This window comes from Branchiostoma lanceolatum, chromosome 3 (assembly GCF_035083965.1).
Source record: "Branchiostoma lanceolatum isolate klBraLanc5 chromosome 3, klBraLanc5.hap2, whole genome shotgun sequence".
Taxonomy (NCBI): domain Eukaryota; kingdom Metazoa; phylum Chordata; class Leptocardii; order Amphioxiformes; family Branchiostomatidae; genus Branchiostoma; species Branchiostoma lanceolatum.
The window spans coordinates 4,362,182-4,387,614 of NC_089724.1; the positions used below are offsets into that span (position 1 = coordinate 4,362,182).

The window sequence follows — 25,433 nt, forward strand, 5'->3', positions numbered from 1 at the left end:
GGACTTTTCATCAGCCACTGTCGTCAAACCCCCAGTAATGTTGTATGTAGAAATTTTAGTTAGATGCATAGAATAGACACTCGTTACCATTGGTACCCTTTCTACTGTTTGTACCCTTACAATTAAGCCTACGGGCATGAATTTGCAAATGAAACATTATCATTTTTCCTCACAGGATGAAAACATCACAAAGTCCATGTCAGTGTTTGACACCATACTGTGAACTTCACACCAGTGAAACATGCGATACTCGGATTCTATCGTGGTGTAGGACTAGTGAAAGTCTTGAATAAAAAAGACTCTTTTTACGCAACCAAGAGATTTATTCCACCGACGTTTCGGTGACCATCTGTCACCTTCTTCAAGGTAATTCTGACTAGTTCACATAGCAATGCAGCACAGGTGGTGCTGCTTATACATATTAATGAGATGCAATCCCAAACGAAAAGTATTTACATATGTACAATCACAGGGGATGACATCACTATGCGGTCCCAAACGTACAGAAGTGTCATATCCCCTGTGATTGTACATATGTAAATACTTTGCGTTTGGGATTGCATCTCAGTAATATGTATAAGCACCAACACCTGTGCTGCATTGCCATGTAAACCAGTCAGCCTTGAAGAAGGTGACAGATGGTCACCAAAAAGTCAGTAGAATAAATCTCTTGGTTGTATAAAAAAAGTCTTTATATTCAGTGACTTACCAACCTGATGAAACTATTCACGGATGGTGGAAGTCTTGTTTTAAGTACTTGTATGAATATGATATAATATATAGATATAAATATATATTACATGGAAAAAGAGAGTTGTATACAATCATCCATACATGACACCAGTCTACCACTTTTTAAGCAAAGGAATTCTACTTAGCATTGACCGTTTCTTAATATGAAGTTTTCCTTGAAATATTTGAATATAAGATTATGTATGGTGAGGTTTTGTATATTAGTTAAATCATTTGCACAAGTTTGAAATGAAGTGACAACGTTTTAGATATATTAATCTGTGTATGGTTTGTGTCTATTGATTAATCTGTGAAAATGATATTTGTTCATTGATATATTGACAGTCGAGGGCATTGATTTCAAAGAAGAAGGCCAAAGATTTCAGCTACAAAATTGTTGAGTATGAGATATTGGTGAATTACATGCTAGAGGTTCAAGATATGTAATACATGTACTTTGTAGTTAGTACACAAGTGAACAGGTTTTTGTGTGATGACAAAATGTCACAACATCGTGGTTTTTGTACATGAAGGTTGTTATCTAGATCTGTACAGAAGTACTGGGTGCATGCAAATCAACTATGTGAAATTTCTAATGTGTACATTGGGATAAAAGTGAACACTTTGTTTTTACCACCTTTTTCTTACAGCTTCAGATTCTCTCAACATTATCTGTATTAGCAGTGTATAATGCAGTGCTTCACGACAAGAAACTAACTCCTTTAAGAATAAAATCAGTGTAACATTCAGATGAAGAGAATGGAGTGGAGTGTTTATTTGTTTATTAAAATTCACCACAAATGTGGGAGGGATGGTAGAACAGGCTATGATGCCTTTTCCACCTCTCACCCCACAGAGGTACATCCAGCATCGGATACAATGAACATTTTGAAATATACAATTATGAAATAACCTAATGAATAATCAAACATATTACACTTTACATTGCAGTGTTGGAGCCTTTGTGTAATACGTGCAATACATACACAGATCGCATGGTGGCTCTATATGGTTGACATAGAACTCCCCTCAGCGCAATGTAGAGAGGTAATCTTAACACCCTAACAAATTATATCTATCCCATGCCCTATTCTTGCACAGATAGCTAATACAGTATTTTCATATTCATTGTGCAAATTATCACTACTTCCCATATTCTTTGTCTAAATATTGTCACCTTTATCTAACTTGCCAGCGCCACACTGAGTATTAAATTCCATTCTACGACAACGAGGACAAAATCTTACAGTCCTTTGTCAGAGTCTTGTGGGAAGATCATGTAACCAACTGGCCACCAAAAAAACGAAAATTCTCATCTTTTGGGGTTGTTTTATTTCACTTAACATTGTGCTTCTTTATCAACTAGCTTGCAAAACTCAACAAATACATTTCAAATAAGAAAGCTGTAACACTTCTGACATTGACTAAAATACCATTACCTGACGGATGCTTCTGCAATCTATATCAAGTCAATGAACAAAACAACAAAGTATATTTGAATTAAACTTAACTAAACTAACAACTATAACGAAAAATGCTACATAGAAGAGTAGGTGCAGTGATGCACATATACAGCATAGGAATATGAAAGTACAAAAGTATACAACATTGCTATAAAAAAAAGCTCCCATACCTCCATTAGAGAATTAAGTAGAAATATAAGTCATGTCTTCTCTACTTTGAACTGTGAACTTCACCAGCCTCCGTTGCAGGCCTCCCACCGCGATTTATGTGGGGTTTTTTAGGGGGGGCGCCGCGTATCTGCTTGAGCCCCCGTATCTGCTAGGGATCTCGTGACCGCTGTGACCCTGTGTCCTCCCCGACAGCGGTGTTCTTGCCTGCAGGTTTTCTCCTTATGTGTTCCTTCAGGGTACCAAACTACCTGCTGAATTCCTCACAAATTGTTTCTAACTAGTGTGAGTCCACATGTGCTTCTTCAGATCCTCTCGCCTACTGTACTGCTTACTACACTCCTCACACCTGTAGGGTTTCTCACCTGTGTGAGTTCACATATTACTCTTAAGATTACCCAAATAGCTTAAGTGCCTGCTACACTCATCACACTTGTACAGTTTTCCCGTGTGAGCCCACATGTGAGGCTTCAGTTCCAACTCGACTAAACTGCCTGCTGCATCCCTCACACTTTTAAGGTTTCTCCCCTGTGTGAGTCCGCTTGTGAGTTTTGAGATGACCTAGCTGACTGAACTGCCTGCTGCACTCCTCACACTTGTATGGTTTTTCTCCAGTGTGAGTCCGCATGTGAGTTTTCAGATGGTCTAGCAGACTGAACTGTCTGCTGCACTCCTCACACCTGTAAGGTTTCTCCCCTGTGTGAATCCGCATGTGAGTCTTCAGATTACCCAGCCGACTGAACTGCTTTCTACAATCCTCACACTTGTAGGGTTTCTGCCCTGTGTGAAGACGCATGTGAGTTTTCAGATGACCCGGAACACTAAACTGCCTGCTGCACTCCTCACAGGTGTAGGGTTTTTCCCCTGTGTGAGTCCGCATGTGCCTCTTCAGATTACCCAGCCAACTGAACTGCTTTCTACAATCATCACACTTGTAGGGTTTCTCCCCTGTGTGAAGACGCATGTGAGTCTTCAGATGACCCAGATCAATAAACTGTTTGCTGCACTCCTCACAGGTGTAGGGTTTATCACCTGTGTGAGACCGTAAGTGTCTTTTCAGAGCACTCATCTGACTGAACTGCCTGCTGCACTTCTCACACCTGTAGGGTTTCTCACCAGTGTGTGTCCGCATGTGTGTCTTCAGAGTACCCAGCTCACTAAACTGCCTGCAACACTTATCACACGTGTAGGGTTTCTCTCCAGTATGAATGTGCATGTGAGTCTTCAGATGATGCAGATGACTGAATCGCCTGCTGCACTCTTCACACCTGTAGGGTTTCTCACCTGTGTGTGTCCGCATGTGGGTCTTCAGAGCACCCGGCTCATTAAACTGCCTGCTGCACTGCTCACATCTGTAAGGTTTCTCCCCTGTGTGAAGAGGCATGTGTCTCTTCAGATGACTCAGACAACTGAATTGCCTGCTGCACTCCTCACACCTGTAGGATTTCTCACCAGTGTGAGTCCGAATGTGAGTTTTCAGATTATCCAGCTTACCGAACTGCCTACTGCACTCCTCACACCTGTACACTTTCACACCTTTGTCTCTCCTACTGGACTCCTCCCCAACCTCCTCACGTCTTTCTCCTTGCCAGGTGGAAACACTGTCGGCAGAACCCCCTGCTGCTCCTCTCCTGACGTCATCCGAGCCTTGTACGCTGCTTGTTGCCATGTCAACAATGTCTGGATCGATTCCTGCAAATACGAGACAAACAATTATCAACTGTGAGTTGTATAGGCCAATCCCCGTCCCCCGTCAATATTATGGGCTGCCTTGTAGTAGTAGGATTATCTGTTGGTCATAATGTCTAGTTGTCAACTACATTGTTTTCCAAGAAGGACAAGTTTGTTTTACAGATGTCTGACGAGTATACAAACCACACACACAGTAAGTAAAGAACATGGTTTAAACCATTGAAAGTTCTTTTTTGGTGGGATTTTTTGTGAAATCTGGGCAATATGGGATTGGCTGTGGTAGGATTGACTCTGTATTTGCTGAATTAGTTGAAATAAATGGTCGTTCTCTACCTTGTGGGTTTTGGCACCCCCCTGATATAGTGGGATGGTCTTCAACTAGGTGTCTGAAGCCTGTAGGACCTATCCAAGGGCTCTGACTAGGGGGGTTTATCTGGGATGAATCTGATGACAGTTGACATCACTGGCTACTATTTGAGGGTAAGTTATTGTAGTCTGGGGTTTTGATTACTGAGATAATGACACCTTCTTTGGCGCCATGCATTACTGCCATCTATTGTACCCCTTTAGTCTCCCCCTCAGGGCGGGACGATGGTATTGGCGCAGGCGAGAATAAACAGGGCATCAAAACATTGAAAGCCTTTCTTGGTGGGCTTTTTGGTGAACTCTTGGCAAGTCTGGGGTGGGTATGACAGTTCAGACTCCATAATTTTATAATTTGTTGACAAAAACGACTTTTCTTAATCTTTCTGTCTTCTGGACCCCCGGGAGATAGTGTGATGGTCGCGAGCAGGCCCTTTTAAGGCAAATGGACTGACTCAAGTGCTCTCGCTCGGGGGTGTTCCCCCGGAGACTAGCCGTACAGAAGTTCTCGTAATTCTGATAGATGACATCTACAGGGTATGTGAGGGTAAGTTTTCTTGGTCAGGATCTTTGGTTCCTGAGATAATGACACCTAATTTCTGTCAACTTCCCCATAGGGATGCATGTATTATTGGCCCAAATTGGAATGCCCTAATCCCCCCTTCAGGGCGGGATTAGAGGGCGGATGGAATCCAGTGTGAGGGCTGAGGCGCACGTAGGGGTTTGCAATACACCGTCACACCGATAACTGAGACCGTTCCATAACGTGCTTTGTGAATCTGATCACTAAATATTGATTGCAGACACTGCATGTAGGTATTTCATAAGTCCATTTGACAAACATTCGCTTACGCCGTCCTTGAATTAAACAATTTAGCAAAGTCTTTAATCCCCTATATTGACCCTATCCCTATAATTTTTTACATTTTCTACTTCGCGATCGCCAGCTCCTGTTTAAAAATCATATTTATAATTTTTCACAACTCAGCGCCAAATATATGACATTCTATCCGTTCCGTTTTCCTCACTAGGATATGTTTTATCTTGTTTTTTACGCAGCTGTACAAGAGAAAATAGGTTTGACCGACTGACGCATGACGTGGCACTTTCTTCTCCTTCTTACATTGTTCTACAAACCACTGCATACCGATTCACAAGTCAAGTCTTCTTACCTGGAACTTAGTTGACACACAGAACACACACAGTCGCCTGATGAATCACTAGAATTCGCTACGGAATGAATGCGGACTCATTCTTAAAGGACGAGAAACGACCGTGGACACAAAGAAAACAGTATTCCTCTAGACAGGAAATCGTAATTTAATGACCCGGAAGTATTGCCAAGCTGGAGGTCGATCATTTTCTTCCCTGATTACCCATCAGTTGTACATGTGCGTCCGATGACCGTATATAATCGGATTCGGTAACACGAGCTTACAGCAGTCCACGCTTCGGCATTTTCCTACAGGGCCGCCACGGAAAAATAGAGACACTGAATTTTTTTTCTGACTGCCTGTGCAAGTTATATCATCACATCATTGAATAGAACACCAAAATATTCACATTTTTGGTTGCTTTATTTCACTTAACGATGGCCCTCTTTAATAGGTAAATGGCAAAACTCAACAAATACATGCCAACTTAGACACTGTAGCACTTATGCCATTGCTTCAAATAACCAATACAGAAAACTTGAAAGATGCCTCTAAACTTACTTATTCTCTAACAAAATTACAACGATGACCTTCTTTAACAAGTAACGGGGGGTGCCCAATATTCGGACGTTTTTTTACGCGCTGGAACTCACGGCGCTCCATTGCTGGTTGCCAGAGAGTGGTCAGATTTTAATGAATGAATTTTGAACACATTCATCTAAAGACCATACTTGGACAAGAACTGTATTCATACTGTTCATGGGCCCTTCATGCTCCGCGTTACATGCGGAAGACGCTGTGAGACATTTTCACGAATGTACCTTCTGATTTAGTGCTACGCCAGATAGTGTGCCTAACTTCGTACGCTTTGGTAATTTTGCTCTATTCGGAAGTTGGTGGTGAAGTTAGGGAAATGTAAATAAGGCTTGAAGTCTGCTATATTCTAGCTTTCTTTTGACCGGAAAATTTTGACTGTGTGCACTTCTAACGTCATGTGAGAAGGGCTATATCTAGCGCATCCCAGCTCATGTTCCCACGGGAAATAGGCTACTACGCGGCCCGACGTACGTATTGAATGCGGCCCGACTTACGAAATCATTACGAAAAAACGACACCGCTTACATCAACAATACTCCGTCTACTTATTGGGAAACATCTTCGCCATCTCTGTATACAGTTTCCTTTTCATAGACGGTACCAATCACATGTTAGAGCGTAACAAAGCTGTGCGTTGAATCGTCCCGCCGCCATCGCGGTCCAAAAAAATGGCGGGAAAACAACGTCGTCAGACGACAGCAATGTTTACGTTGTTTTTCTTTGGTCGGTTTTCTTCTCAACAAACACTTAAAGACCCAAATTTTTAGTGTTTTATGAAATTACTTTTCTTATGTGTATGATAGCTGTGTGACTTATGTATCTGCTTGGCACAGGTCGTATATTTAGGTGCCGGGCCGTCCAGCTACGCAGTGACCCTCTAGGGGAAAGACTACTTATTCCTGGCCCCTATACTTTAAATGGTAGACATATAAGGAAAGGGCTGTCAAAAGTCACCTACCTGAAGTTTAGGTCATGGAAAACTCACATTGGCAGTGTAGTCTGACCTGTAAAGTGTCAATCTACTGAGTTTCGCCGACTTTCCACCGGCGCAAAGTGGTGAAATTGTAGCAAAACATCAGCTGATGACCTTTGACCCCCCTTCACAAGACCTGATCACACCCAAACTACACCTATTTCAAAGTGTACCGGACACTTCAAACACAGCTAAAACCCTGTTTTTCTAACTAAATGAAATAGCCACAACCCTTACCTGTCAATTTCAGCTCAAAAACACCAACATTTCCAACAAAGAGGCCTCCTGCAGCTACTTTTAATAGCATGTACATGCGGTTTCTGTCTGGCATTAAAATGGGCCCTCTGCGCATGACTCTAATGGTGAACTTTGCCCTCTACTCAGCGTTGCCATCATTATTGTCAAAATACTACATTTCGACAAAACAAGAAATGAATATGTACACATATGTTTTGAATGCAAATAAAAATTATGTGCATGGACTTGGTTCATTTATCTTCCTTATGAGCATGATCAGTGGACACAAACACGGCGTACTTATGCATAAAAAGATCACTAAAAAACCCGTCCTAAGTTAGGGCGCGTCCTAAGGTAGGGCAACCCCCGTTAGATGGCAAAACTCAACAAATACATGCCAACTTAGACACTGTAGCACTTATGCCATTGCTTCAAATAACCAATACAGAAAACTTGAAAGATGCCTCTAAACTTACTTATTCTCTAACAAAATTACAACGATGACCTTCTTTAATAAGTATATTAGAGGGCAAAACTCAACAAATACATGCCAACTAAGACACTGTAACACTTCTGCCATTGCTTCAAATAACCAATACAGAAAACTAGCTTGAAAGATGCCTCTAAACTTATTTATTCTCTAACAAAAATACAACGATGGCCTTCTTTCATGAGTAGATGGCAAAACTCAACAAATACATGCCAACTAAGACACCGTGGCACTTCTGACATTGCTTCAACTAACAAACACAGAAAATTTAAAAGATGCCTCTAAACTTACTTATTCTCTAACAAAAATACAACGATGACCTTATCTAATAAATAAGTAGATGGCAAAACTCAACAAATACATGCCAACTTAGACACCGTAGTACTTATGCCATTGCTTCAAATAACCAATACAGAATACCTGAAAGATGCCTCTACAAGTAACTTACTTTCTTATTCTCTAACAAAAATGCAAGGTGAAATTGAACTAGAAAACTAACCTAAACTTAACAATTATTTTACAAAATGTTATAAAGAATAACAAGTGGCGTACAACATCTTAACTAATGCTACCATAACAAAAAACTGCTATTGTTAGAGAACAAATATTCCTAATACTTCTTTGAACTTTGTACTTCCACTACAATGTTTAACATATTAAAAGTTTCTTTTTAACCGAAAAAATCTTGTACCGAAACCAACTAACACAACAAAACAATTAAACCACCAACATGAGTACATTTCAGTGGTAATCTTTAAGGTTAATTTGCTATCTGCACCACGTGCGGCCCATCTCCAACCTTCAGCCCATTGACTTCTTTCGATCAGTGCTCTGGTCCTTCTTCAAACCTGTACGATTTTCGATATAACCAACATGGTAAACCTGAACTGACCTCTGCACCCACAATAACAATAAGCTTTGGTTGCATATTAAGCCAGAAAGTAAAATATCAAACTGATTTCTAGCTGAAGTGGTCTGGCCTACATGGTTTCTCCTTTGTGAGTCCAGAAGTGTTTTTAAATGCTCCGAGTTCAAAGATCAGCCTGCTGTACTTATAAGGTTTCTCCCATGTGCGTCCGCATGTGTTTCTTCAATCTTTTGTGGCTACTGTACTGCCTGCTACACTCCCCACATGTGTAAGGTTTCTCCCCTGTGTGAGTGCGCATGTGAGTCTTCAGCTCACCCAGCCGACTGAACTGTCTGCTGCATTCCCCACACATGTAAGGTTTCTCCCCTGTGTGAGTCCGCTTATGTCTCTTTAGAGTACCCAGCTGACTGAACTGCCTACTGCACTCCTCACACTTGTATGGTTTCTCACCTGTGTGAGTCTGCATGTGTCTCTTCAGATCACTCAACCTACTGAACTGTCTGCTGCATTCCCCACATCTGTAGGGTCTCTCCCCTGTGTGAATGCGCATGTGTGTCTTCAGAGCATTCAGCTGACTGAACTGCCTGCTGCACTCCTCACACATGTATGGTTTCTCACCAGTGTGAGAACGCTTGTGTTTCTTTAGAGTACCCAGCTCACTGAACTGCCTGCTGCACTCCTCACACTTGTAGGGTTTCTCACCAGTGTGAGTCCGCATGTGTCTCTTCAGATTACTCAGCTTACCAAACTGCTTGCTACACTCCTCACACCTGTACACCCTCACACCTTTGTCTCTCCTACTGGACTCCTCTCCAACCTCCTCACGTCTTTCTCCTTGCCTGGCAGAAACACTGTCGGCAGAACCCCCTGCTGCTCCTCTCCTGACGTCATCCAAACCCTGTACGTCCTGTGTTGTTGCCATGTCAACATACGCTGGATCAAAAAGGAGACAAAAATTATCAACCAAGAGGCAATTGAACAAGCTAATCCTGCCCCATTTGCAGTGTCATGACGTCAGTATTGCCGACTGCGTTTTACAATCAGGTAATGTTTTCACACAAACGGATGGGGGGGAGCATGGGGCCCAGTCTTCGCTTTAGCGGCCGTTGAAAGTAGATGAAGCCTAACGAGACTGGAGATCAGACAAGGTTGTGGCACGGGATGGAACACAGACGCGTCACTCTTGTCCTTCTCTGACCGTTATCATTTATTTACTTATCATTTGGAAACTGGAAAAACTGGATCACGACTTGGAGCTAAACGAGGCTGCTAGAAGGCAAAAGAGACACACTTCATGGCAAAAACTGCACGAGGAAAGCCGGACTCGCCGCTCACGGACGAGTCCATCGACGCTGAACCGATCGTCCGTCAGGATGACAAGGAGAAGAAGAAGAACTTATCATTTGTTAAGACCTAGTTCCCTTCCTGTTCAGACGCGCACTGTAAGCACACCTTGCATTAAAGAGGCTGGGAAAGAGCTGTGACATGACTTATTGTTTCAGTAATCTCCAAGCAGATGTTCCAGACTTGCTTTTAGCATATTTTTCTTGAGATTACATACTTCATACCCTACTGGAGAATCTGAAAGGTGCAAAATATCCAGAAAAACGTACAAAACACCACGAAATACGCACAAAAAATGCCCGACTACTACATCTGCTTGGAAATTATGGTCCAACTTAAACGCTCTGTGTATATATTCCTCCCAGGACGCTTTAACTTTCTTCTCCCTTTTACATTTTTCCACAAATAATTGGTCACCGATTCACAGCTCAAGTTTTCTTACCTGAAACTTAGCTGTTACACGGACGCCTGACGAACCACTAGAATTCGCTACGGAATGAATGCGGACTCCTTCTCCAAGTTCGACAAACGACCGCGAGCACCAAGAAGAAAATAGAACCCTAGCAAACAGGAAGACGTCATTCCATGACCCGGAAACGTTCTTGAGCTGGAGGTCAAATATCATTACCTGATTACCCATCAATTGTACATGTGCGTCCGATGACGGTATATAAACGGATTCGGTAACACGAGTTTCCAGCAGTGCACGCTTCGGCATTCTAACAACACTTGAAATTGTTTTGTTTTTCTGACTGCCTGTGCAAGTTATATCATAACATCATTGAATAGAATACCAACATATACACATTTTTCGTTGCTTTATTTCACTTAACGATGGCCTTCTTTAATAAGTAAATGGCAAAACTCAACAAATAAATGCCAACTTTAATAGACACCGTCGCACTTATGCCATTGCTTCAAATAACCAATACAGAAAACTTGAAAGATGCCTCTAAACTTACTTATTCTCTAACAGAAATATAACGATGACCTTCTTTAATAAGCAGATGGCAAACTCAACAAATTCATGCCAACTAAGACACTGTAACACTTCTGCCATTGCTTCAAATAACAAATACTGACAACTTGAAAGATGCCTCTAAACTTTAATACTTATTCTCTAACAAAAAAACAACGATGACCTTCTTTAATAAGTAGATGGCAAAACTCAACAAGTACATGCCAACTAAGACACCGTAACACTTCTGCCATTGCTTCAAATAACCAATACAGAAAACTTGAAAGATGCCTCTAAACTTACTTATTCTCTAACAAAATTACAACGATGACCTTCTTTAATAAGTATATTAGAGGGCAAAACTCAACAAATACATGCCAACTAAGACACTGTAGCACTTCTGCAAATAACCAATACAGAATACCTGAAAGATGCCTCTACAAGTAACTTACTCTCTTATTCTCTAACAAAAATACAAAGTAAAACTAAACTAGAAAACTAACCTAAACTTAAATTATATTACAAAATGTTATACAGAATAACAAGTGATGTTACCATTACAAACATTACTATTGTTAGAGAAAAGAGTATTCCTAATACCTCTTTGAACTTCGCACTTCCACTACTTTAAACCTTCTACTACTACAACAATGTTTAACATATTAAAAGTTTGTTTTTAACCGAAAAATCTTGTACCAAAACCAACTAACACAACAAAGACAATGAAGCCATCAACATGAGTACATTTCTGTGGTAATCTTTAAGGTTAATTTGCTATCTGCGCCACATGCGGCTCATCTCAAACCTTCAGGCCCATTGACTTATTTCGATCAGTCCTCTGGTCCTTTTTCAAACCTGTACGATTTTCGATATAACCAACCTGTTGAACCTGAACTGACCTCTGCACGCACAATAACAATAAGCTTTGGTTGCATATTAAGCAAGAAAGTAATGTATTGAATTGATTTCTAGCTGAAGGGGTCTGGCTTACATGGTTTCTCCCTTGTGAGTCCACAAGTGTTTTTTAATGCTCTCAGTTCAAAGATCAGCCTGCTGTACTTAAAAGGTTTCTCCCATGTGAGTCCGAATGTGTTTCTTCAAACTTTTGTTGCTACTGTACTGCCTGCTACACTCCCCACATCTGTAAGGTTTCTTCCTTATGTGAGTACGCATGTGAGTCTTCAGATCACCCAGCTGACTGAACTGTCTGCTGCACTCCTCACACCTGTAAGGTTTCTCACCAGTGTGAGTTCGCATGTGTCTCTTCAGAGCACCCAGCTGACTGAACTGCCTGCTGCACTCCTCACATGAGTATGGTTTCTCACCCGTGTGTGTGCGCGTGTGTCTCTTCAGATCACCCAGCTGACTGAACTGTCTGCTGCAGTCCCCACACTTGTAAGGTTTCTCGCCAGTGTGAGTCCGCATGTGAGACTTCAGATCACCCAGCTGACTAAACTGCCTGCGGCATTGCTCACACTTGTAGGGTTTCTCACCTGTGTGCGTGTACATGTGTCTCTTCAGATCACCCAGCTGACTGAACTGCCTGCTGCACTCCCCACACTTGTAGGGTTTTTTCCCTGTGTGAGTACGCATGTGACTGTTTAGATGACCCAGCTGCCTGAAATGCCTGCTGCACTCCCCGCATCTGTAAGGTTTCTCCCCTGTGTGAGTGCGCATGTGTCTCTTCAGAGCACCTAGCTGACTGAACTGCCTGCTGCACTCCTCACACCTGTACGGTTTCTCACCCGTGTGAGTCTTCATGTGTTTCTTCAGAGCAGTCAAATCACTGAACTGCCTGCTGCACTCCTCACACCTGTAGGGTTTCTCCCCTGTGTGAGTCCGCATGTGATTCTTCAGATGTTGTAGCCGACTGAACCGCCTATTGCACTCCTCACACGTGTATGGTTTCTCACCAGTGTGAGTCCGCATGTGAGTCTTCAAATTACTCAGTTGACTGAACTGCCTGCTGCACTCCTCACACCTGTAGAGTTTCTCCCCTGTGTGAGTCCGCATGTGAGTATTCAGATTATACAGCTTACCAAACTGCCTGCTGCATTCCTCACACCTGTACACTATCACACTTTTGTCTCTCCTACTGGACCCCTCCCCAACCTTCTCACGTCTTTCTCCTTGCCAGGTGGAAACACTGTCGGCAGAACCCCCTGCTGCTCCTCTCCTGACGTCATCCGAGCCTTGTTCGCTGTCTGTTGTTGCCATGTCAACAATATCTGGATCTGGACCTATAAGTAAAAGACCAAAAATTATCAATCGAGAGGCAACTGAACAAAGTAATTATGTTCTCTGTCAATATTGTATGTCAATTGGATAAAGTTTTTACAGGAAACAAGCTCTATTTAGATCGAGCTATTCACCAAAGACTGTGGTGAGTATCATCATCATCTAGAATTCACAACATTGAGACTGATGAGAAACCCTATGAATGCTGGAAAATAGTGATCTGTCTTGCAATGTTAGCAATTACTGGTTGTATGTGGTTTTCCGAGAGTAACACTGCAATACTTAGTGAACCGTCCCCCGAAATTCACACCCTCCCCTTCTGGCTTCCGTGTGGAAATGTAATACAGATGTGAGAATTGGGCACCAACTTTCGGAGACGGGGCGCACGTAGGGGTTTGACGTATCCGTTACACGGATAACTGTATGTCCTTTCCGTATTGGCATTTTATTAATCTAATAACTAAATGTTGATTTAGAACATGTCGGTAAGTCAATGCAACGATGTTGTTTTGCCCCCTTAAACTTACCAATCCAACAAAATCAAACTCCTGCCAACCCCCTATTGACCCTCCCGCTGTTTACATTTTCTACTCCCGGCTCCCCATCGCCAACACCTAAACAATCATAGTTTCTGACAGCCAAACAGTACAACCCAAACCAGATAAATGGCATGCTTCCTTATACGTAGCACTGTATATTTTTTATGGAGCTGAACAAAAGAAAACTAGGTTTGACCGACAGATAACAGTCCAGAAAAATATGCATGCCGACGTGGCTCACTTGCATGAAACTTTCTTCTCCTTCTTACATTGTTCTACAAACCTCTGAACACCGATTCACAAGTCAAGTCTCCTTACCTGGAACTTAGTTGACACACAGGCGCCTAATGAGTCACAAGAATTCGCTACAAAATGAATGCGGACTCCTTCTCTAAGGACGGACAACGCGTGATTGTATGACCCGGAAGAACTCCCATATTGGAGGTCAAATTTTATTCCCTGATTACCCATCAGCTGTACATGAGCGTCCGATGACCTTTATAGACTGGTTCAGTATAACCGCTACTTTCGCCAAAAATAATTACTCAAGCAACTGGATAAGATTTTGAAACAGTCAGACGTTTCAGACAGTATCCACTGTCTTTCTTCAGTGACTAACGATAGGACTGAGAACAACAGGTTTTATACCAAAACTCTGAATAGATATGTTAATGAGGTAAAGACAATTTAGGATGTCTTGAAGTAGTCTTCAAAAAGAAGATTAATTCAAGACAAAGTTTATGCCAATAGGTCAATTAGCTACTGTTGTTCTAGTACAGTAACTAAATGTTGCTTGTCCGGGGGTGGGGGGTGGTGCCTGAAAGTTGAACGCGTAGACCCCCTTTCCTGTTGAGGGCGGGGTTGTACATCCTCTCATATATTGCTTCTCTAATTCCCCGTTCGAACCAGCGTTCTTCACGATCTAGGATGTCCGTGGATTCGACATTGAATGAGTGTCCCTGGTTGTGTTTTAGATGGTGGTAAATGGCAGAGGAGAAGCGGTTAGCGCTCTTTCTGCAATGTTCATTGTACCTTTCTTTTAGTGGTCGACTTGTCTCCCCAATGTACATGTTATTGCAGTTCGGTTCCTCACATTTCAGTTTGTAGACGACATTGGCTTTGATGCCTTTTTCAGGCCTGTCTTTTGGATGGACTAGTTTCTGCCTGAGAGTTGAGTGAGGTTTGAAGTTAGTGGCAATGTTGAAGTTTTGGAAGATACGTCTGAGTTTTTCCGATACTCCTTGGACGTAGGGAATGGTAATGTTGACCTTGTTTCTGTTGGTCAATGGTCTGCACTTGAGTGTTTTCTTAGACTGGTCAGAGGCTTTGAGGGCCTTGTTGAAGGTCCAATTTTGGTAGCCACACTTGGCTAAAGCCACACGGAGATGTCTGTGTTCTTCTGTTTTTGCTTCGTCTGAGGTAATGACATTGTCTGCTCGATGGAAGAGAGTTTTAATCACTGCTAGTTTGTGTTCCAAAGGGTGATGGGAATCAAAGGCCAGATATTGATCAGTGTGGGTCGGTTTCCTGTACACTTCGAACTGAAGGTTGCCATCCTTCTCTATGATGGTTTTGGTGTCTAAGAAGGGGAGCATGTTGTTTTGACACGACTCCTGTGTGAACTTGATGTTGTCATCTACCTGGTTAATGTGGTCAAAGAAGTCATCAGCTACTCTCTTCTTTAGCCTACACCAAGTGTCGTCTACATAGCGAAACCAGTTTGCTGGGGGAGGGCCATTGAAAGTACTGAGGGCTTTGTTCTCAAACTTCTCCATATTCAGGTTCACAACAATGGGCGACACCGGTGATCCCATAGCACAGCCGTGCACTTGCTGGAAAAACTGTTGTTTGTAAGTGAAATAAGTGCACCCTAGGCAGAGGTCTAGCAGTTCACATATGTGGTCCACGGAGAGTTTGGTTCTATCTGCAAGTGTGTCGTCGGCCTCCAAGGCTTCCCTAACTACTGATACTGCCTCCTTAGGGGGTATGCAAGTGAAAAGCGAGCACACATCATACGAAGTGATGATTTCATCTTCTGCTACAGTGATGTCTTTGATTTTTTGGACGAAGTCTGCACTATTCTGTACATGGTGTTGAGACTTTCCCAGACTAAACTTTGTCTTGAATTAATCTTCTTTTTGAAGACTACTTCAAGACATCCTAAATTGTCTTAACCTCATTAACATATCTATTCAGAGTTTTGGTATAAAACCTGGTGTTCTCAGTCCTATCGTTAGTCACTGACGAAAGACAGTGGATACTGTCTGAAACGTCCGACTGTTTCAAAATCTTATCTAGTTGCTTGAGTAATTATTTTTGGCGTATCTTATTACCTGGATGTCTAACATTCATCAACGTAACCGCTACTTTCGTACGCGTATTATCTAATTCTATTTATTTATTTATTTGTATCAGGCCCATGGCCCATAAAAACAGACACAGAACAAAGATTTACAAAGCTACACTTACAAATACTTTACATAATGTCGCCAGAATGTGCTATGCCTATGGCAAAAGCCGTCCGAGTGTACAAGCACTCTAATTATATCATTGTCAGACGACAGCAGGCGTGTTACAAATGAGTAGGTGACCTTGCGACGCCTTGCGTCAAACATGTCGGTCCGGTTATTCACAAACAACCAACTAGTGCTTGTATGCCTGCCGACGGAAAAGAGCATTTTCATTGCGCTGTGGTAAGCCACTCGTAGCTTGGAGATCGCACTCACGCTGTAATTACTCCAGATTTGGGCACAATACATCGGGGAGCAATACGCTGAGAACAACTCACTTTTTACCGCCGCTGAGCAGTAACGAAACCGCCGGAGGAGTGAGTTTGCCCGAGAATAAAAGCCTCTGACGTGAGCTCGGATTATCTTATTTATTGTGCAAATCAACTTCTTGGGAAAATGTATGTTTAACTAATTTCTATTTTCACCTTTACTAGACTTGCAAACACCAAAAGTACGAAATGCCCCTGATTTACCACTATTGTATTTGGCCTCTTTCTTATCAATTATGTTCAGGTCCTCATCTACATTATCAATATCAAGTTCTTTTTCTAAGCTACAAATGTCACTTATGTCGAAGGTCTATCATGAAACGTACTGGAATTAGAGAATCCAGTGTCCAGTATTCATCAAGAATGTCGTAAGTAATTTTTTGTAAGTGAACTCCATACTTGTATATTCATGACCCATTTGTCGAACTTGTTCTTTGTTCTGCTAACACCACTTAACTGATAACAGATGTCATACAGCTCCATCCACAGCTCCTCGAGTTACGCTGTTCTCAAAACCTGTCACCTGCCTACGTGCTCAGGCCAGAAACTGACCCCATGCTTTCCTGGAGGATCCCCCAAGCAGTCCTGTCCCTTGCCCTAGTCTCTGCTTCCCGACTGTTTAAGCACATGTCCTTCGCAATTTGGTCTTTCCATATCTTCGGTGGTCTTCCCCGGGGTCTAGGGGTAGCGGACTCCTGGCTGTAGGCTTTGTACACTAGAGTTTGTGGGGGTCGTCTTATGACGTGTCCAAACCACCTCAGCCTTCTCGTCTGTACCAAAACAAAACCACACGCCCACAAAGGTACACCCTGTTGGCGACATAAGGAAAGCGGGGAAAAATAAAAACGCATAAAAACACGTCAAAAACCAGTCTGTGCCGCACCTCTGCATGGAGAGTACCGAAATTTGCCGGCATTTAACGCATTTTTTCACTGTCTCTACAAATTATGTCGTCACATCATTGAATAAAACAACAGAATGAATTTTTTGGGGGTTGTTTCATTTCACTGAACAATGAAAAACTCAACAACTACATAGCAAATAAGAGAAACTGCAACACTTCTGACATTGCTTCACATAACCACTACCTGACGGATGCCTCTACAAGTTATATCAGCATTGAAAAGTCTTAAAAAACGAAGTATGTGTTAACTAAACTTAAGTACTAAAAACCAAATTAGAAAAACATAACCATTACCTGACGGATGCCTCTACGAGTTATATCAGCATTGAATAATCTTTAGAAACGAAGTATGTGTAAACTAAAGTACTAAAAACTATATTAGAAAAACATAACCATTGCATGACGGATGCCTCTACAAGTTATATCAGCATCAAATAATCTTAAAAAACGAAGTATGTGTAAACAAAACTTAAGTACTAAAAACTATATTAGAAAAACGGTACACATGGCAACAGGTGCGGTAATATATAATATTACTGTACAAAACAGAAGAAAATTGCTACTATAGAAAAATGCTAACATACATCTGCCTGAAACCTTAAAACAAATGTAAGTAATGTCTTCACTACTCGCATGAAAGCTCATCTGTGTTGGTAGAGTACTAGAAAATTTTAAACTTTGATCCAACACCAAGACCATGGAAGATTCCGTCTGCCCGCTGCATTCGATTCACTGCTGACGTCATCACGTCTCCGACTTCCCGTCGTTCAACGCGACGAAGGTGGAGTATCCAGCCGAAAATTTATGGTGAGTTCAACTCTTGGTGTTGGATTAAAATTTAAAATGTAATAATGTCTTCACTACTTTGAACTTTGTACATAAGCTATCAACTATGAGATCGGGAATCCCTATGCAGATACATTCTGAAAATATTTGAAAACAAAGTTTCAATAACAATGATATTCCTAATCAATCTTCCATTGTTCCCACTATCTAGATGTTGAAACTAACTTGAAAGATACTTACTGAATACGATCAATAATTTGAGCAACAGCATTACGTCTACAATGATTAAGATACAGAGTAGGTTTCTTATCCAACAGAAGGGATGTTGCGCCAGAAGAGAACAATAAGTCAATTACATGCAAGTATGAATCTTTAGGCTTGATTTCTTTATGCATTAAGTACTATATTTCATAAGTTCAAACCTCTACGATTTCAAGGTAGCCAAATACTGAACCGATTTTTGCACCAACTACAGACAAATGCGTTGTTTGTCTACATGTCAATTGTGAAATAACTTGTCACACTAAACTAGTTGCTGGCTTAAGTGGTCTAGCCTCTAGGGTTTGTCTCCAGCATGAGTGTGCATGTGAGTCTTCAGATGATCCAGCTGACTGAAGTGCCTACTACACTCACACTTGTAGGGTTTCTTCCCTGTGTGAGTCCGCATGTGAATCTTCAGATGACACAAGAGACTGAACTGTCGTTACACTCCTCACACTTGTAAGGTTTCTCTCCTGTGTGAGTCCGCGTGAGTCTTCAGGGCACCCTGCTGACTGAACTGCTTGCTGCACTCCTCGCACTCGTATGGCTTCTTACCTTTGTGAGTCCGCATGTGTTTCTTCAGATGACCCAGCTGACTGAACTGTCTGTTGCATTCCTCACACCTGTAGGGTTTCTCACCTGTGTGAGTCCGCATGTGTCTCTTCAGATCACCTAACTGGCTGAACTGCCTGTTGCACTCCTCACACTTGTAGGGTTTCTCGCCAGTGTGAGTCCGCATGTGTTTCTTTAGAGCACCCAGTTCCCTGAACTGCCTGCCACACTCCTCACACTTGTAGGGTTTCTCGCCAGTGTGAGTCCGCATGTGTTTCTTTAGAGCACCCAGCTCACTGAACTGCCTGCCGCACTCCTCACACTTGTAGGGTTTCTCCCCTGTGTGAGTATGCATATGAGTTTTCAGCTGACACAGCTGACTGAACTGCCTGCTGCATTCCCCACACCTGTAAGGTTTCTCACCTGTGTGAGTCCGCATGTGTCTCTTCAGATCACCTAACTGGCTGAACTGCCTGTTGCACTCCTCACACTTGTAGGGTTTCTCACCAGTGTGACTACGAATGTGCATCTTCAGATTACCCAGCTGACTAAACTGCCTGCTGCACTCCTCACACCTGTAGGGTTTCTCACCCGTGTGAGTCCGCATGTGAGCCTTCAGATTACACAGCTGGACAAACTGCCTGCTGCACTCCTCACACCTGTACACCCTCACACCTTTGTCTCTCCTACTGGCCTCCTCCCCAACCTCCTCACGTCTTTCTCCTTGCCAGGTGGAAACACTGTCGGCAGAACCCCCTGCTGCTCCTCTCCTGACGTCATTCAAGCCTTGTACGCTGCTTGTTGCCATGTCAACAATACCTGGATCTGGACCTATAAGTAAAAGACCAAAAATTATCAATCGAGAGGCAACTAAACAAGGTAATCATGTTCTCTGTCAATATTGTCTGTCAATTGGATAAAGTTTTTACAGAAAACAAGCTCTATCTAGATCGACCTATTCACTAAAGATTGTGGTGAGTATCATCATCATCTATAAAACAATTCACAACATTGAGACTGATGAGAAACCCTATGAATGCTGGGAAATAGTGATCTGTCTTGCAATATATGCAATTACTGGTTGTATGTGGTTTTCCGAGAGTTAGTGGCTTTACACTGAGTCTACTTCACCCGAACTAGTCCACTTTAACTGGACTAGTTCGCCTCCCGTTCCCAGTCTAAAGAGGAGAATCCGGTTTCTCCAGGAACCGCACCAGACCACATCCCAACCCTGGTCTAGTCCACATCAGCGGGGGGTCGATGCGGTTCCGATCTGTGTGTAAAGAGGAAACTGGCTCCGAGACCGCTTTTGGGGTCATGATAATGATATGCTAATAAGCCTGCGCTAGCAATAGAAGCATATTTTCCTCATTCTGAAACGTTTGTGCAATTGTCATTGAAAGTTTTCGAATGTTTCAAGTGCAATGGCCTGCCACCCGTGGCTGCTTCTTCTTTGGTGTTCTCCTATGACCCGATCAACGTGCCCGGCTTGCAGTACAGCCAGCGAGGCGAGGACGAACGCCGGCGGGTCTTGCCTATCCCTGTACATGCGTCTCATCGTCCTTTTTTTGTTGGGCCCGTACTATTTCATATGCCAGAAAACGCTTGTAGCAAACATAAGAAATATGAGAGGAGCGACTGTAATATCTCGCACCGCGGGTGGCGCAATGCCCTTCCGCCCGTAGGTCTAAAGACAACCGATCCGGTTCGGAACCGGTTCGGATTATCTGAAGTGGACTCAGTGTAAAGTGGGTCTAACACTGCAATAGTTAGTGAACCGTCCCCCGAAATTCACACCCTCCCCTTCTGGCTTCCGTGTGGAAATGTAATACAGATGTGAGAATTGGGCACCAACTTTCGGAGACGGGGCGCACGTAGGGGTTTGACGTATCCGTTACACGGATAACTGTATGTCGGACTATGTCCTGTCCGTATTGGCATTTTATTAATCTAATAACTAAATGTTGATTTAGAACATGTCGGTAAGTCAATACAACGATCTTGTATTTTTGCTCCCTTAAACTTACCAATCCAATAAAATCAAACTCCTGCCAACCCCCCCCCCCCCCCCCCCCATTGACCCTCCCGCTGTTTACATTTTCTACTCCCGGCTCCCCATCGCCAACACCTAAACAATCATAGTTTCTGACAGCCAAACAGTACAACCCGAACCAGATAAATGGCATGCTTCCTTATACGTAGGACTGTATATTTCTTATGGAGCTGAACAAAAGAAAACTAGTTTGACCGGCAGATAACCGTCCAGAAAAATATGCATGCCGGCGTGGCTCACTTGCATGAAACTTTCATCTCATTCTTACAATACACTGTTCTACAAACCTCTGAATACCGATTCACAAGTCAAGTCTCCTTACCTGGAACTTAGTTGACACACAGGCGGCTGATGAATCACTAGAATTCGCTACGGAATGAATGCGGACTCCTTTTCCAAGGACGAAAAACTGCCGTCGACACCAAGAAAACAGTATTTTCGCAGACAGGAAGTCGCAATTCTATGACCCGGAAGTATTGCCGACCAAGAGCTCATATTTCATTCCCTGATTACCCATCAGTTGTACATGAGCGTCCGATGACCTTTACAGACTGCGTCACTAGTTTTATATGTTGTGCGTGTCAAAAGTCCTATTATAGCACAGCAAGAAAATACAAAATTTTCTTATTCATTGTGTGAATCGACCGATGCTTTGGAAAATCTTCCAGTTTATACCGCTCTAGTCTAGTGCTTTTCACCCTAACCTAACTAGCAAACAAACTTTCCCTCACTTACCACTATTGTATTTGACCATTCTCATCACTTATATCATTAAGGTGTTCATTTGCATTCAATATCTATTAATTTTCCTGTGTCTTAAAGCTAAAACTATGTCTTTTCTAAAACTATGCCTTTTCTAAAACTGCCGTTTCTAAAACTATGCCTTTCCTAAAACTATGCCTTTTCTAAAACTGTGACTTTTCTATGTCAGTAATTCTGTAAGACAAGCTCTTGTTTGCCTAATCTTGATCTATATTTGATAATTTTTCTCATTGCATCTACAATTTGTATCATTATCACATCATTGAAACATAAAACAACACAATATTCATATTGTTGGTTTGTTTTATTCCACTGAACAGTGGACTTCTTTGATTACTAGGCTGCAAAACTTAACAAGAACATGGCAACAAAGAAAGTCTAACACTTTTGACATTGATTCAAATAACCATTACCTCAAGGATGCCTCTACAGGTTACTTCCTAACTTATTCTCTACCAAAATTACAAAGCATGCTAAAACTATACTAAACTAACCATTACCATAAGGATTCTTCTACAAGTTACTAACTTAATTATTCTCTAACAAAACTACAAAGCATGCTAAAACTATACTAAATTAACCATTACCTTAAGGATTCCTCTACAAGATACTAACATACTTGTTCTCCAACAAAACAACAGATTATGTTAAAACTGAACTAAACCAAATACAATTCAAAAGTGCTGCACAGAATAAGTGATGTAGAACATATATAAAGATCAATGTAAAAAGAATGCTAGTTGCTACCATCAGAAATAATGCTATTGTTAGTGAACAATATCAATAATACCCCTTCATACTTTAAAATGTATACTTCTTCTACAATGCACAATGTCTAAGATAAAACTGACTACATTTCTTATCAAATTAAAGGAATGTTGTACCAAAACAGAACCAAGTGGAACAAAAACAACTTTACCAACAAGATGATCACATTTTTGTGGTAGTCTTCGGGTTTATCTTCTATCTGCACTGCACGCTCTAAATATCCAACCTTTAAAGTTTAAACCTATTGACTAATTGACACGTTAATTCCGTGTACAATGTAAAGCGCTTATCAACAAGCTTTCGACCAGTGCTCTGGTCCTTCAAGGTAACCAACATAGTGAACCCGAACAGACTTCTGCATGCACAAAATACATTAACCTAATTTGCATATCGATCGAAAAGTACTTGTCACACTAAACTGCTTTCTTGCTAGAGTGATCTGGCCTACATGTGTTGGTTCCTCCCTTATGAGTCTGCAAGTGTTCCTTAATGGTGTCCAGCTCAGCGGAAATCCTTCTGCACTCCTTGCACCTATAAGGTCTCTCACCATGAGCGCACATGTATTTCTTCAAATCGTTTGGCCTACTGTACTACCTGCTGCACCCCTTACACTGGTAGGGATTCTCACCGGTGTGAGTCCGTCTGTGAGTCTTCAGATTACTCAGCTTACTGAACTGCCTGCTGCACTCCTCACACTTGTAAGGTTTCTCACCTGTGTGAGTACGTGTATGAGTCTTCAGATCACCCAGCTGATTGAACTGCCTGCTGCACACCTCACACCGAAAGGGTTTTTCACCTGTGTGAGTCCGTATGTGAGTCTTAAGATTACTCAGCTGACTGAACTGTTTACAGCATTCCTCACATCTGTAGGGTTTCACACCGGTGTGGGTCCGCATGTGTTTCTTCAAAGCACCTAGCTCACTGAATTGCCTGCCGCACTCCTCACACATGTACGGTTTCGCACCCGTGTGAGTACGCATGTGTTTCTTAAGAGCACTCAAAGTACTGAACTGCCTGCTGCACTTCTCGCATCTGTAAGGTTTCTCCCCAGTATGAGTCCGCAAGTGAGCCTTCAGATTACACAGCTTACTAAACTGCCTGCTGCACTCCTCACAACTATAGGGTTTCTCACCTGTGTGAGTACGCCTGTGATTATTCAGACTTCCCAGCCTATTAAATTGTCTGCTGCACTCCTCACACCTGTAGGGTTTCTCACCAGTGTGAGTCCGCATGTGTTTCTTTAGAACACCTAGCTCACTGAACTGCCGGCCACACTCCTCACAACTGTAGGGTTTCTCCCCTGTATGAGTACGCATGTGAGTCTTCAGATTACCCAGCCTATTAAATTGTCTGCTGCACTCCTCACAACTGTAGGGTTTCTCACCAGTGTGAGTCCGCATGTGAGCCTTCAGATTACCCAGTTTACTGAACTGCCTGCTGCACTCCTCACACCTGTACACTTTCACACCTTTGTCTCTCCTACTGGACTCCTCTCCAACCTCCTCACGTCTTTCTCCTTGCCAGGTGGAAACACTGTTGGCAGAACCCCCTGCTGCTCCTCTCCTGACGTCATCCATGCCCTGTACGCTGTCTGTTGTTGCCATGTCAACAAGCTCTGGACAAAAATGAGAAAAACAGTTACCAACCGTGAGCCAAGTGAAGAAGCTCTCAGTCGGCTTCATTGTACAATTTAGACAGAATACAAGCTCGAAGTTTCACCAGAAACGCAGTGTGTACTTGCTCCATAGATTGTGCTTTGTAAACATCGTCTGTAAAATTATTCACAACCGATGAAAATCAGACATAGGATGGAAAATGGTGAGCTGTCTTATAATGGACTAGTGGTGTACAATTCATTATTGCATCTATGTGCCGTCCAAGCTTGTTTTTAAAGTCTTTGTGGCATTTTCGTCAGGTTTTCTGTTCTGTCATTCTTTTGTTTTGACGGCCATCTAATTCTAAGCAGGAAAGCCCGACAAAATCGCCCCAGAATTTGCTTGTTTCTTTGTTTTATCGAGATCTCAGGCCAGAGTAACCCCTACTTGAAGAATAGATTCCATAAAGGTGTCTTGAGAGTAACACTGAAATAGTTAGTGAACCGTCCCGTGATATTCACACACCCCGTCCAACTTCAGAGTGGAAATTGAATCCAGATGTCAGAGTAAGTTTCGGGGCCGGGCGCACGGAGGGGTTTTCAGTGTACGCAGGACAGACAAATTATGGGTCCTTTCCATAACAGTGTTTGTGAACATGATCACTAAATATTGATTTTAGACACTGTATGTAGATATTTCACAAGTCCCCAATGAAAAACAATCTCTGTTACCCCCCACTGAATCTAACAATCCAACAAAATGCAAATTATTATAACCCCTATCGACCCTCTCCGTGTTTACATTTTCTGCGTCGCCCGGTTCCCCAACAAATTCATACTTTCAGACAGTCAAATAGTACACCCCAGACCAAATACATGATATGTTTTCCCTTTTATCAACTAAGGTATGTTTTTCCGCAGCGACACCGAAGAAAAATGTGTTTGAACGAGCATGCCGACGCGGCGTGGGTCATATAATCTATTCTCAGAGATTACAGGACACTTTCATCCCCTTCTTACATTGTTTAACAAGCCTCTGAATACCGATTCACAAGTCAAGTCTCCTTACCTGGAACTTAGTTGACACACAAGCGCCTGATGAATCACTAGAATTCGCTACGGAACGAATGCGGACTCCTTCTCCAAGGACGAGAAACG

General features: G+C 42.3%; 3 protein-coding genes and 1 pseudogene across 8 annotated transcripts in view; 1 reads left to right on the forward strand and 3 right to left on the reverse strand.

Annotated features, from left to right (window-relative positions):
* Positions 1–518, forward strand: part of LOC136429791 (Kv channel-interacting protein 4-like) — a 99,533-nt gene extending 99,015 nt beyond the window's left edge. For 2 of the 6 annotated variants that reach the window (XM_066419763.1, XM_066419764.1), the window contains one exon: positions 176–516. In XM_066419763.1, the coding sequence (XP_066275860.1) occupies positions 176–223 (48 nt within the window). In that variant the 3' untranslated portion in view covers positions 224–516. Of the gene's footprint in view, positions 1–175 lie in introns of all 6 variants that reach the window. The other 4 variants (XM_066419765.1, XM_066419766.1, XM_066419761.1 and 1 more) reach the window with 3 other exon arrangements.
* Positions 519–1,483: 965 nt separating this feature from the next.
* On the reverse strand, positions 1,484–14,614 carry LOC136429208 (zinc finger protein 845-like). Its single transcript, XM_066419084.1, has 4 exons — positions 14,135–14,614; positions 12,101–13,279; positions 4,874–4,948; positions 1,484–4,055 (listed from the first exon to the last, which is right to left on the reverse strand). The coding sequence occupies exons 2-4, from the start codon at positions 13,254–13,256 to the stop codon at positions 2,878–2,880; spliced, it is 2,409 nt and encodes an 802-aa protein (XP_066275181.1). The 5' UTR covers positions 13,257–13,279; positions 14,135–14,614; the 3' UTR covers positions 1,484–2,877.
* Positions 8,201–10,653, reverse strand: LOC136429792 (zinc finger protein 239-like). The gene is made up of 2 exons (XM_066419768.1): positions 10,524–10,653; positions 8,201–9,670 (listed from the first exon to the last, which is right to left on the reverse strand). Exon 2 carries the CDS (start codon positions 9,657–9,659, stop codon positions 8,922–8,924), a length of 738 nt encoding a protein of 245 aa, XP_066275865.1. The 5' UTR covers positions 9,660–9,670; positions 10,524–10,653; the 3' UTR covers positions 8,201–8,921.
* Positions 14,615–18,009: 3,395 nt separating the features above from the next.
* The window catches only part of LOC136429209 (zinc finger protein Xfin-like), a 33,398-nt pseudogene continuing 25,974 nt past the window's right edge, over positions 18,010–25,433 (reverse strand).

Excerpts from the sequence above, each read along its gene's own strand:
- LOC136429208 (XM_066419084.1), bottom strand. The coding sequence starts at position 13,256 with ATGGCAACAACAGACAGCGAACAAGGCTCGGATGACGTCAGGAGAGGA. Across the intron at positions 4,949-12,100 it reads TCACATGGGAGAAACCTTTT|ATGTCATCTATCAGAATTAC; the intron begins AAGTACAGCAGG and ends CATACCCTGTAG. Across the intron at positions 4,056-4,873 it reads CCCCGAGCGAGAGCACTTGA|GAATCGATCCAGACATTGTT; the intron begins GTCAGTCCATTT and ends TCGTATTTGCAG.
- LOC136429792 (XM_066419768.1), bottom strand. The coding sequence starts at position 9,659 with ATGGCAACAACACAGGACGTACAGGGTTTGGATGACGTCAGGAGAGGA.